The sequence below is a fragment of the Mobula hypostoma genome, chromosome 4, assembly GCF_963921235.1.
Source record: "Mobula hypostoma chromosome 4, sMobHyp1.1, whole genome shotgun sequence".
NCBI lineage: Eukaryota > Metazoa > Chordata > Chondrichthyes > Myliobatiformes > Myliobatidae > Mobula > Mobula hypostoma.
The window spans coordinates 149,140,836-149,154,514 of record NC_086100.1 but is presented as its reverse complement, the minus strand read 5'-3'; the positions used below and the strand labels follow the sequence as shown (position 1 = coordinate 149,154,514).

General features: G+C 40.3%; 1 protein-coding gene across 2 annotated transcripts in view; it reads right to left on the bottom strand.

The window, feature by feature from the left end:
- LOC134345665 (golgin subfamily B member 1-like) overlaps positions 1–13,679 on the bottom strand; it is a 155,219-nt gene that overhangs the window by 94,976 nt on the left and 46,564 nt on the right. For both annotated transcript variants that reach the window (XM_063046688.1, XM_063046687.1), the window contains exons 7-11: positions 12,171–12,242; positions 10,025–10,154; positions 3,405–3,544; positions 1,438–2,964; positions 522–614 (exon numbers count right to left, since the gene is read on the bottom strand). In XM_063046688.1, coding sequence (XP_062902758.1) covers positions 522–614; positions 1,438–2,964; positions 3,405–3,544; positions 10,025–10,154; positions 12,171–12,242 — 1,962 coding nt within the window. The remainder of the gene's footprint in view (positions 1–521; positions 615–1,437; positions 2,965–3,404; positions 3,545–10,024; positions 10,155–12,170; positions 12,243–13,679) is intronic.

Below are 13,679 nucleotides of genomic sequence, written 5' to 3'. Positions count from 1 at the left end.
CCACCAAAGACCAAAGCAGTCCTGACGAAGGGTCTCGGCCTGAAACGTCGACTGCGCCTCTTCCTATAGATGCTGCTTGGCCTGCTGCGTTCACCAGCAACTTTGATGTATGTTGCTTGAATTTCCAGCATCTGCAGTATTCCTGTTGTTTACTAAATGCGGGTTATTGTTCTCAGTGGAACTAAATCTAGAGCAAGTGGCTGCAAGCAAATTTCTGCAAAAGAAGAGGCAATAAATGATAAAGTAAACTCTGTGCAGAATGTCCATTCAGAATCACCTTTTCCATAAACTGAGGAGGCTGATAAAATGTATAGAAGTTCCTTAGCTTTTGTCTCATCCAGCTCGCTTTGTTTGGACTTCAGCTCTAATTCTGCTTTTTCAAATCGTTCCTCAAATTGATTTTTCCTTTCCACATTAGCTAATTGTGCCTGGTATTTAAAAGAATTGTTTTTTCTAAATTCACTAGATTAATAAAGTGATGGAAGGTAAAGACATTACTTGAGTGTTTTATAAAAATTTACCTTGATGGCTGTTCTTGACTGATCAGCATCTTGTGATTTGCTTGGTAGAATATCATAGCCCATCTGCAGCTTATCTGGGGTTGAGTCTCCTTCCTTTAAGTGCAGGATTGATTAATTAATATTTCAATTTGTAATGGAAAGGTGTCATTTTACCCAAATAGCAAATTATTCCTATACAAATACATTGCTATCAAGCTACTATTTATGAGGGGTGATTGATAAGTTTGTGGCCTAAGGTAGAAGGAGTCAATTTTAGAAAACCTAGCACATTTATTTTTCAACATAGTCCCCTCCTACATGTACACACTTAGTCCAGTGGTCGTGGAGCATACGGATCCCTTCTTTGTAGAACTGGTCCACCGCAGGGGTGATTGACAAGTTCGTGGACTAAGGTAGAAGGAGATGAGTTATACAGCTCTCGTTACATGCACGTGCAGTTCAACTCTTAGAGTGAAAATGCAGAAAGTTTGAAGTTTCTCCTCATCTCCTTCTACTTTAAGCCACAAACATATCAATCACCCCTGCTGTGGACCACTTCTGGAGGTCCAGGACGCCGACTTCTACAAAGAAGGGATCCATATGCTCCACGACTGCTGGACTAAGTGTGTAAATGTAGGAGGGGACTATGTTGAAAAATAAATGTGCCAGGTTTTCTAAAATTGACTCCTTCTACCTTAGGCCACGAACTTATCAATCACCCCTTGTAGTTAAAAAAGGTGAAAAAATTAGACTAACGCAGCAGAATAAATGTAACTTGTAAAATAATGAGAATAAAACAATTGATATTACATTAAATTTTTTTAAAGCTTTCTTATTTATCTAATAAAGTCTTCCTCCCACCTTCCTCCTTTAACAAGACTTCCCAATAATTTGATATGTCAGAACAATTAATGGTTTTAAAAGCCTCATCATTCACCATCTCAATCTCTTCCAAAAATGCTTCGATAACAATTCTCGTTTCATCATTGAGTGGACTTTCATCCTCTGCATTCTCTTTGGACGACAAGGTTTTGTATTCATTAGATCTTCCAGCAATTTTCACTGTAGATGTCTCAGACAATACATCATTAAACTCAACATGGCGTTCCATCAAATTCTTGCTTTGTTTCACTTCCTTCCTCTTCTTGGCTTTTAATGTTATCTTCCTGTCATTCTCACAGCCAGTAGCTTCTTGTAATAAAACATCACTTTGCTGTGATGACATTTTCTGTAACTCATCTGGCTTTTCATTTATTTCAACTTCTCCCTGCACTTTCAGTTCTTTGATTAAATTTTCTTTCACATTCATCAAATTGGTATTTGCATTTTCTATTTGATTTATTTTATATTGTGCCGCGGTATTCGCAGTGGAATAATTCTCCAGTTCATTTTCCAGTTCTCTGACTTTTCCTAAAAGATGTTCATTCTCTTTTGTTAAGTGATGTATTGTTTCATGAACCATATTTGTCTTCTCACTCTCCATTTTGTCAATTTTGTTAATCAGGTGTTCATTTTCTTTCATCATCTCTTCAACTTTCTTTTTCAGTTCTGTCACCATATTAGTAAAAATTTTATCCTTGGATTTAAGCTCTGATAATCTTCCCTTCATTTCCACATTTTCTGTGCTCAATGTTTCAATACTTTGATGACACTCTTTTAGTATCTCTGCATTTTCTTGCTGCATGCAATTAAACTTGTCCTCCATCTTCTTCTTATCTTCTTTCAATTGAGATATTTTCTGCAAATATTCTTCACTCTTTTGTTCAAACTCTGTTTCCATTGCTTGCTGGCTGGTTTCCAGTTTTGTAAGCTCATTTAGAAGCTCTTTATTTCTCTTCTCCAAAACCTCATTTTCTTTCCTCAAGTTGTTTTTCATTGATTCTTCTTCTTGTATCTTCCCTTTTGTCAATGCCTCAAGTTTCTGAGCCAAATGGTTCACTTCTCTCCCTGCAGCATATAATTCATCCTCCAATCTGCTCTTCTCTTCAGCTGAATCGAGTAACTGATTGTTCATACACTGCAGGCGAAGATCCATCTCTGCTTTCTCTTCCTGAAGCTCTCCTACTTCAGCTTTGAGGTTTGCAATGACTTCTTCTGTCACAGTATTTGTGTCTCCACTCACAGATTCTCCTTTCATGCTGCAAGGGGTCTTTGGTAGCATACAACTGGCTGCATCACTGCTACTGCAATCCACAAGCTCAGGTATGGCTAGTAAGTTCAACTTTGCAACTTCTTGGCTCCCAGGCTCCAAATGTTCAGGCGATGTATTGGTGATGATATCTTCGGGAATAGCATTATCACTTACTGATTCCTTGACCATTATTAGGACATCTCTGGATTGCCTGGTTTCTTGGTTTTCAATCATGGGGGAAGATAGGTCACAACACACAAATTGTCCTACTTCAGGGTTCAACAACTTGCCCAGTTCTCTTTGTGTTTCAGGTAACTGGAGGACTGTTCTGACCTAGATTTAAGACAATGATAAATTATGATTGGCTCTAAATACACAATAAATAGACAGCAGGAACAATCAACAGACAGTATGGGAAAGGGAGGGTGTGAATTGATCCTATTGTGGGAAAAGGAGAGTGGGAATTGGTTCTGGTGTGGGAAAGGGAGGACGGGAATTGGTCCCATTGTGGGAATGGGAGGGTGGGAATTGGTCCCGGTGTGAGAAAGGGAGGATACAATGTGGTCCAAGTGGGAATAGGGGGAATAAAAACTGGTCCTAGTGTAGGAAGGGGAAGGCAGGACCTGGTTCTGATGTGGGAGAGGGAGACGGGGAACTGATCCCACTGTGGGAAAGAGAGAGTGGAAACTGGCACCGGTGTGGAAATGGGAGGGTGGGAACTGGCCCTGGTGACACAAAAAATAATTCAATTGTATTTAGTTGTGATTCCTCACCTCCTCCACATCTCCAGTCCTAAGAATCTGCATCAGATCTGCCAAAATGCATGAGTTTGCTTGAAGCAGTGATATAAGCCATCCTTCCCTTACAGCCTCAGACAATTTAGGGTAACCACAGGCACATTCAGAAGCCAGCTCTGTTGGAAAGAGATGGTACACCAGAATATTAGCATAATGTATTTGTCAGGTCAATTATCCCATTTTTATTTTCCAAACCTGTGGAATGGATATCAATTAATTTTTTTTTAAAATATTACAATTAACAAACTTAGCTCATCAGGAAGTTAATCTGCACAATACATGAATTCTAGGAAATTAAATTGCATTCTGTTGCATCTTGCAACTCATATCACATTCAAGCAAGACAAAATATTCCTGTAGGCGATCACAGACATTGTACTGAAATGGGAGCAGTGGAGGTACATCGGCAACAGTTAGAAACTTAAAACTTGTTGGACAGTGGCAAGGTTAAAATGTAACACAGAGAGCTGGGGAAGGTTCAAATGTTGTCTTATCACTCTTCCAAGTTGAGACCCAACTGACAACTGCAGCAGGCATCAAACAGAGGGAAAAAAATTCACTTTTAAGTTTCAGCCTAGGTATTTCTTAAGAATAACTAGTGAGTAATTAGCAACACATTTTTTCAGAACATGTGGCCGCTTTGTGATTACATGCGCAAAGAATGAAGCATTTGGATTGAAAAAGACACACCTCAGTGGAAGGTTAACTTTTGAAAGAATAGTTGTGCCCATGAGATAATAACTGAAACTATGGTAGTCAGGTCACTCAAGGGTAAATTTAACTTCATTGTTATAACCACATGGGCCACATAATTGAATGACTCCATGTTTTACTATATAATGAGAGAAAGCTGCAAAAGAGATTAATGGCCCAAGAAAACACAAAATGTACACTCAAAGCTTGGAAAGCAATTGAGAAGGCACAGGATATGTACATCCCAAAGAGGAAGGAGTGTTCTAAGGGCAAGATGACACAACCGTGGTGAAAAGTCAAAGCCAATATAAAAGCCAAAGAGAGGGCATATAATAGAGCAAAAATTAGTGGGAAGTTAGAGGATTGGGAAGCTTTTAAAAACCAACAGAAGGCAACTGAAAAGTCATTAAGCAGGTAAGGTGGAATACAAAAGTAAGCTAGCCAACAAGAGGATACCAAAAGTTTCTTCAGATACATTAAGTGTAAAAGAGAGGCAAGAATGGATTTTCAACCATTGGAAAATTATGCTGGAGAGGTAGTAATGGGGGATGAGAAAATGGTAGACGAACTGAATTAAGTATTTTGCATCAGTTTTCACTGTAGAAGATACTAGCAGTATGGTGGAAGTTCCGTAGTGTCAGGGGTCAGAAGAGTGTGAAGTTGCCGTTGGTAGGGAGAAGTTTCTTGGTGAAATTGAAAGGTCTGAAGGTAGATAAGTCACCTGGACCAGATGGTGTACACTCCAGGGTTCAGAAAGTGGTGGCTGAAGATATTATGGAGACATTAGCAATGATCTTTCAAGAATCAATTGACTCAGGCATGGTTCTGAAAGACTTGAAAATTGCACATCAGTCCACTCTCCAAGAAGGGAGAGAGACAGAAGAAAGGATATTATAGGCCAGTTAATCTAACCTCAGTGGTTGAGAAGACATTGGAATTGAAAGTTAAGGATGCGGTTTCTGGGTACTGGGAAGGACAAGATAAAATAGGCCGTAGTCAGCATGGTTTCTTGAAGGGAAAACCTTGTCTGACTAATCTGTTGGAATTCTTCGAAGAAATAACGAACAGGATAGAGAAAGGAGAACTGGTGGATATTGTGTACTTTTTCAGAATGTCTTTGACAAGGTGCCACTGATGAGGATGCTTAACAAGTTAAGGTCCCATGGTATTACAGGAAAGATTCTAGCATGGATAAAGCAGTAGCTGATTGGCAGGAGGCAAAATGTGGGAATAAAGGGAACCTTTTGTGCTTGGTTGCTAGTGACTAGTGCTGTTCCACAGGGGTCTATATTGGGACTGCTTCTTTTTATGTTATATGTCAATGATTTGGATGACAGAATTGTTGGCTTTATTGCTAAGTTTGTTGACAATATGAAGATAGGTGCAGAGGCAGGTAGCTTTGAGGAAGTAGAGAGGCTACAGAGGAATTAGACAGATTAGGAGAATGGGCAAGGAAGTGGCTGATGGAATACAATGTCAGGAAGTGCATGATCATGCACTTTGGTAGAAGAAATAAAAATGTTGACTATTTTCTAAATGGAGAGAAAATTTAAAAATCTGAGGCGCAAAAGGACTTGGAAGTCCTTGTGCAGGATTGCCTAAAGGTTCATTTGCAGGTTGAGCCAGTGATGAGGAAGACAAATGCAATGTTAGCATTCATTTCAAGAGGACTAGAATATAAAAGCAAGGATATTCTGTTGAGGCTTCATAAGTCATTGATGAGGCCTCACTTGGAGTATTGTGAGCAGTTTTGGGCCCATTAGCTTAGAAAGGATGTGCTGACATTGGAGAGGGTTCAAAGTAGGTTCACAAAAATGATTCCAGGATTGAATGGTTTGTCATATGAAGAGCGTCTGATGGCTCTGGGCCTATATTAACTAGAATTCAGAAGAATGAGGGATGACCTCACTGAAACCTATCGCATGGTGAAAGGCCTTGAAAGAGTGTATGTGGAGAGGATGTTTCCTATGGTGGGAGAGTCTAGGACCAGAGGGCACAGCTTCAGAATAGAGGATCGTCCTTTTAGAATGGAGATGAGGAGGAAATTCTTTAGCCAGCGAGTGTCAGTGTGTGGAATTCTTTGCCAGAGCTGGCTGTGAAATCCAAGTCCTTATGTATATTTAAGACAGAGATATGATAGATCCTTGATTAGTCAGGGCATGAGGCGTTATGGAGAGAAGGCAGGAGATTGGTGCCGAGAGGAAAATGGATCAACCATGATGAAATGGAGGAGCAGACTCGATGGGCTAAATAGCCTAATTCTACTCCTATATCTTATGGTCTTAGAGTTGAATATCATTATAACAGGTTAAAGTTTGGACAAGCGAGAAGATTTGTTGCTGAAGACTGCAGGTTTTTCTGCTTTCCTAGGAAGGACTCTGTAAAGCTTTGGACTCAGCATTTTCTGTTGAGTATTTCAAATGCACAGAATTAATAACCCAGTTACAACATTTCCATCACATCTGGAATATATTCTTCCTTCCTTGGGCACCAATTCTTTTACATTTCAATTTACTTACATTGGATCATGGAGAATACACGCTTTGTACCATGGCAGTAGCATATTTTGGTCACCAGTAGCCTGTAAAAACTCCTAGGCTTTCAAAGTATTTAGCTAAATATTAACTCTTTGATCATTCAGCTTTTTTGACTTTATTTTGTTTTCCTTATCATCAAATTAAATTTGGGTTTATTTAAATTGAAATACCAAATGGCCCACAGCATATTTGTATTTTTGCTTCCTACCCTGCTGATTACTAAGCAGTTTTTGCTCTTTAGGGAATGACTGCAAAATTCCCGATTATAATTTCAGATCAATCACTGTTTTTCTTAATAACATCCAAATTTTGATTGCTTTCATGAGATGAAGCTAACCCAGCAGACACAATGCAGTAGTGTACAGAGAGTCACAGCAAATCTCTGTGAATCCCAAAAAGGAAAACTGAAGGTAAAAACATAACTTTTATAAGAATGAACTTTATAATATGTTGAGGTATGAGTTGCAACACTGAAGGAAGGAATAAATAAATCAGATGCCTGAACAAATCTGAAAGCACTTGTGCCAGAATCATAGAAACATAGAGCACATACAGGCCCTTTGGCCAACAAAGCTGTGCTGAACATGTCCCTACCTTAGAACTACCTAGGCTTTACCCATAGCCCTCTTTTCTTCTAAGCTCCACGTAGCCATCCAAGAGTCTCTTAAAAGACCCTATCGTTTCCACCTCCACCACCAGCAGCCCATTCCACGCACTCGCCACTCTCTGCGTAAAAAACTTACCCCTGACATCTCCTCAGTACCTACTCCCAAGCACCTTAAAACTATACCCTCTCATGCTAACCATTTCAGCCCTGGGGAAAAGCCTCTGACTATCCACACGATCAATGCCTCTCATTATCTTATACACCTCTATCAGGTCACCTCTCATCCTCCATCGCTCCAAGGAGAAAAGGCCGAGTTCACTCAACCTATTCTCATAAGGCATGCTCCCCAATCCAGGCAACGTCCTTGTAAATCTCCTCTGTACCCCTTCTATTGTTTCCACGTCCCTCCTATAGTGAGGCGACCAGAATTGAGCACAGTACTCCAAGTGGGGTCTGACCAGGGTCCTGTATAGCTGCAACACTACCTCTCGGCTCTTAAACTCAATCCCATGATTGATGAAGGTCAATGCACTGTATGCTTTCTTAACCACAGAGTCAAGCTGCACAGGACTCAGACCCCAAGATCCCTCTGATCCTCCACACTGTCAAGAGTCTTGCCATTAATGCTATATTCTGCCATCATATTTGACCTACCAAAATGCACCACTTCACACTTATCTGGGTTGAACTCCATCTGCCACTTCTCAGCCCAGTTTTGCATCCTATCAGTGTCCTGCTGTAACCTCTGACAGCCGTCCACACTATCCACAACACACCCAACCTTTGTGTCATCAGCAAATTTACTAACCCATCCCGCCACTTCCTCATCCAGGTCATTTATAAAAATCATGAAGAGTAGGGGTCCCAGAACAGATCCCTGAGGCACACCACTGGTCACCGGTCTCCATGCAGAATATAACCCGTCTACAACCACTCTTTGCCTTCTGTGGGCAAGCCAGTTCTGGATCCACAAAGCAATGTCCCCTTGGATCCCATGCCTCCTTACTTTCTCAATAAGCCTTGCATGGGGTACCTTATCAAATGCCTTGCTAAAATCCATATATACTACATCCATGGTTCTACCTTCATCAATGTGCTTAGTCACATTCTCAAAAAATTCAATCAGACTCGTAAGGCACGACCTGCCTTTGACAAAGCCATGCTGACTACTCCTAATCATATTATGGCTCTCCAAATGTTCATAGATCCTGTCTCTCAGGATCTTCTCCATCAAATTACCAACCACTGAAGTAAGACTCAGTGGCCTATAATTTCCTGGGCTATCCCTACTCCCTTTCTTCAATAAGGAACCAACATCCACAACCCTCCAATCCTCGAGAATCTCTCCCGTCCTCATTGATGATGCAAAGATCACTGCCAGAGGCTTAGCAATCTCCTCCCTCGCTTCCCACAGTAGCCTGGGGTACATCCCGCCCGGTCCCGGTGACTTATCCAACTTGATGCTTTCCAAAAGCTCCAGCACCTCCTCTTTTTTAATATCTACGTTCTCAAGCTTTTCAGTCCACTGCAAGTCATCCGTACAATCGTCAAGATCCTTTTCCGTAGTGAATACTGAAGCAAAGTACTCATTAAGTACCTCTGCTATTTCCTTCAGTTCCATACACACTTTTCCATTGTCACACTTGATTGGTCCTATTCTCTCACGTCTTATCCTCTTGCTCTTCACCTACTTGTAGAATGCCTTGGGGTTTTCCTTAATCCCGTCCACCAAGGCCTTTTCATGACCCTTTCTGGCTCTCTTAATTTCATTCTTAAGCTCCTTCCTGCTAGCCTTATAATCTTCTAGATTCATATCATTATCTAGTTTTTTGAACTTTTCGTATGCTTTTCTTTTCTTCTTGACTAGGTTTACAATAGCCTTTGTGCACCACGAATCTCACCCTACCATCCTTTCCATGTCTCATTTGAACATACCTACTCAGAACCCCATGCAAATATCCCCTGAACATTTGCCACATTTCTTCAGTAAGTTTCCCTGAGAACATCTGTTTCCAATTTATGCTTCCAGGTCCTTTATTCCAATTAGACATTTCCCTAACTTGTCTGTTCCAATCCCTCTCCAATGCTATGGTAAAGGAGATAGAATTGTGATTACTATCTCCAAAATGCTCTCCCACTGAGAGACCTGACACCTGACCAGGTTCATTTCCCAATACCAGATCAAGTACAGCCTCTCCTCTTGTAGGCTTATCTACATATTGTGTCAAGAAACCTTCCCGAACACACCTAACAAACTCCACCCCATCTAAACCCCTCACTCTAGGGAGATGCCAATCAATATTTGGGAAATTAAAATCTCCCACCACAACAACCCTGTTATTATTACTCCTTTCCAGAATCTGTCTCCCTATCTATCCTCAATGTCCCTGTTACTATTGGGTGGTCTATAAAAAACACCCAGTAGGGTTATTGATCCCTTCCTATTCCTAACTTCCACCCACAGAGACTCCGTAGACAACCCCTCCATGACTTCCTCTTTTTCTGCAGCTGTGACACTATCTCTGATCAACAGTGCCATGCCCCCACCTCTTTTGCCTCCCTTCCTATCCTTTCTGAAACATCTAAAGCCTGGCACTTGAAATAGCCATTCTTGCTCAATCCTGACAAGATCTGAAATATCTTCACGCATCTAAATCAGTTAAAACAAATTCTTATTGATAGTTGTCTTTGTCAACATGAGAGTTACTGAGTAAAGGTTGGAGAGGTTAACTGCAAACTTTCATAATGCAATGCCCCACTTGCAAGAATCATGGCCTCTTGAAGACACTGTCCAATGGAGGGAGTTTGAGTGTTCTTGTTCCGAGCTGAATCCAATACAGCTGTCCACTTCTGCTGCATTAACTCTTCTCGAAATAAGATGTCTCCATTCTGTTTGCAACCAAAATATTTGAATAAATATACAGTATGTTCTCAGAGGCACAAAGGTAAAAGCTACATCAAATTGTTATATTTTGTAACTCTAATGCGTGAAACTAATTAATAATAAATACACAGAGCTAAAATGCAAGTCTAACTTCATATGTACTTTAAGGCAACAAATATGACGTGGTGGCATAATGACCAGTGTCACTTATGTACTTTACATATAACTTGTAATGCATTACAAGCAACATACAATATGTTTACAATATTACTGAAATATTAAATGCATAGCACAATTACATCTGAAATTAATGCTATACTGAGCACCTATCTGATGCGAATAACAAATAACATTTAACTAACCCATTCAAATGATCAACAAATTTAGTTTGTTGTTCATTGATCCTGTTTATACTTACTGTTCTATAGATTTGCTAAGTATGTCCACAGAAAAAAGAATCTCAGGGTTGTATGTAGTGACATGTATGTACTCTGATGATAAATTTTACTTTGAACTTTGAAAATTGTCAATGAAAAATAAGGACCACACAAATGCAAAACCAATTCAATCACTAATACTTTTTCCCCAAACATCTGACCGTATTACTTGTGATCCAATAAGCTATCATTTAGTTAAAAATGGCCAGAAACAATTGTGGTAACTTCTCAGTTTCTGGACAATTAATTTACAAATTTTCATAATGATGTCATTGACTCTTTAGCATACATGTCATTAATTTACAATTTATATTTTCTCTAGTGAAGAGCACATTTAAAAAATTCTTCATTCCTCTTTTACTGATATCAATCATTCTGATACTACCAGGATTTATTGCTCTTCCTTAGTTGACCATGAGAATATGATGAAGCAATGCAGCAGTTCAAAAAGACAGCTCACCATTGCCTTCTCAATCAGATTCCGAATCAGGTTGAATGATATGTCATGAAATTTGTTAACATTGCAGCAGCAGTACAATGAAATACATGATAATATAGAAAGAAAAAATAAGTAAATCAATTACAGTAGTATGTATATGTACATTAAATAGTTAAATTAAAAATGTTGCAGCTATATAGGATCCTGTTCAGACCCCACTTGGAGTACTGTGCTCAGTTCTGGTCGCCTCACTACAGGAAGGATGTGGAAACTTTTAAAAGAGTGCAGAGGAGATTTATAAGGATGTTGCCTGGATTGGGGAGCATGCCTTATGAAACAGGTTGAGTGAACTCGGCCCTTTCTCCTTGGAGTGACAGAGGATGAGAGGTGACCTGATAGAGGTGTATAAAATGATGAGAGGCATTGATCATGTGGATAGTCAGAGGCTTTTTCCCAGGGCTGAAATGGCTAGCATGACAGGGCACAGTTTTAAGGTGCTTGGGAGAAGGTACAGAGGAGATGTCAGGGGTAAGTTTTTTGTGTGAGTAGTGAGTGCGTAGAATGGGCTGCCGGCGACGGTGGTGGAGGTGGATATGATAGGGTCTTTTAAGAGACTCCTGGATAGGTACATGGAGCTTAGAAAAATAGAGTGCTATGGGTAACCCTGGGTAATTTCTGAGGTAAGGACATGTTCGGCACAGCTTTGTGAGCAGAAGGGCCTGTATTGTGCTGTAGGTTTTCTGTGTTTCTATATTTCTATGACATAGCTGTTTGTATTATCCAGCTGATCTAAGGCCATGTGAAAAGCCTTTGAGTTTGCATCTGCCTGTTGTGGTGATGGGAAAATTACAGTAGGTCCAGGTCCTTGCTGAGGCAGGCGTTGATTCTAGCCATGACCAACCTCTCAAAGCATTTCATCACCATAACTGTCAATTATGGTTGCCAATCATAACTGATATGCAATAAACAATGGCCTTTTCAATGGATGATGAATCTTTGGAATTATCTACCCTGGAGTGACGGCTCAGTTACTAATTGCATTTAAGACAGGAATCTATAACACATCACATGTCTAAATTGTTTTAAAAGGGCAAACATAACCTAAAAGGTAGAGAGTACATTAACTGACTTCAGCATTCTTTTACCTGTAGCTGAGATCGCAAGTGGGTCAAGGAGTTTTTTAGTTCTCTGTACCTGTTGGATGAGCTGTCATCCTCCTAGTGATGGAAGAAAACAGAACATCAAATTAACTGACAGCTTCTTTGTTTCACTCCCACTCAGTTGCTTCGCAAACCTTGAGCAGTTCCAGTTAATTGGGCTATTGGTTAATCAGGGCAGCCTCCATTTGGGACAACACTTAAAGAACAAAAACTAATCAAGAAAATGGATGGGATTCCCTTTGTTCACTTGGGACACTCTGCCACTTAATTGGGACAGGAGATTGTTGCCGTACAGTTTCTAACAAGCGTCAGTTGCGCACACTTGTGTGGCCATTAGACACTACACCAAGCTTAGAGCAAACAGTTTGTAAATAGTGTCAGTTGTGTGCGTTTGTGTTCAAATAGCAATGATTTTTATTACTGATAGTTTGTAAGAAATAAGCAGTAAGGCAAATCAATAGCTTTGCTCACTGTGGTTTCATGTATTCAAGATAAGATAAAATTTTATTTATCCCAAAGGAAATTATTGTCGCAAGGTTGCTCAGTCAGAAATATATACTTTAAAATACGAAAATACAAAATGTGCATTAAAAAGTAATAGTGCAAAATATAGATGTGCAATGAAACTATATACTTAGATCCTTAATGAGGAGGAGAAGTTGTAGAGTCTTATAACCACAGGGAGAAATGATCTCCTGTGGTGTTCAGTGGTGCACCTCGGTGGAATTAGTCTGTTACTAAAGGTGCTCCTCTGTTTGTCCAGTATGTATGGAGGAGGTGAGAGGGATTGTCCATAATGCTCCGTAGCTTCTGCAGCATCCTCCTCTCAGACACAACCAGCAGGGAATCCAGTTCCACCCCCAGAACAAACTCTTATTCTGCTGCCCTGGCAGACTACAGACTAGAATAGAATGCTGGCCACCACTGAGTCGTAGAACATCTGCAGCATAGTACCGTAGTTGTTGAATGACTGGAGCCATCTCAGGAAGTACACTCTGCTCTATCCCTTCTTGTACAGAGCCTCTCTATTTTTAGTCCAGTCCAGTTTATCGTCCAGGTGAGTTCCCAGGTATTTATAGTCCCGGACTACTTCCTCATCCTTTCCCTTGATGGAGCTGGGAATGCAGGGTGTTTTCAGCTTCCTGAAGTCCACCACTAACTCCTTTGTCTTAGTGATGTTGACCTGCAGATGATTCAGCCACAGCACTCTTCTGTACTCAGCCTCTTGACCCCAGCTGATATGGCCCACAACTGCCGAATCATCCAAACATTTTTGCAGGTGGCAGGAATCCAAGTTGTATCTGAAGTTCAAGGTGTGGATGAAGAACAGGAAGGGGAATAGGGCAGTCCCCCAAGGTGCTCCTGTGCTGCTAATCACACTACCTGATACACAGCTCTGCAATCTCACATATTCAGGCTTGCAGATTCAAGAAAAAGCCAAGAGTGAAAATGAAATGATTTCACTACTTCAACAAATAAGGAACTATGAAGGAT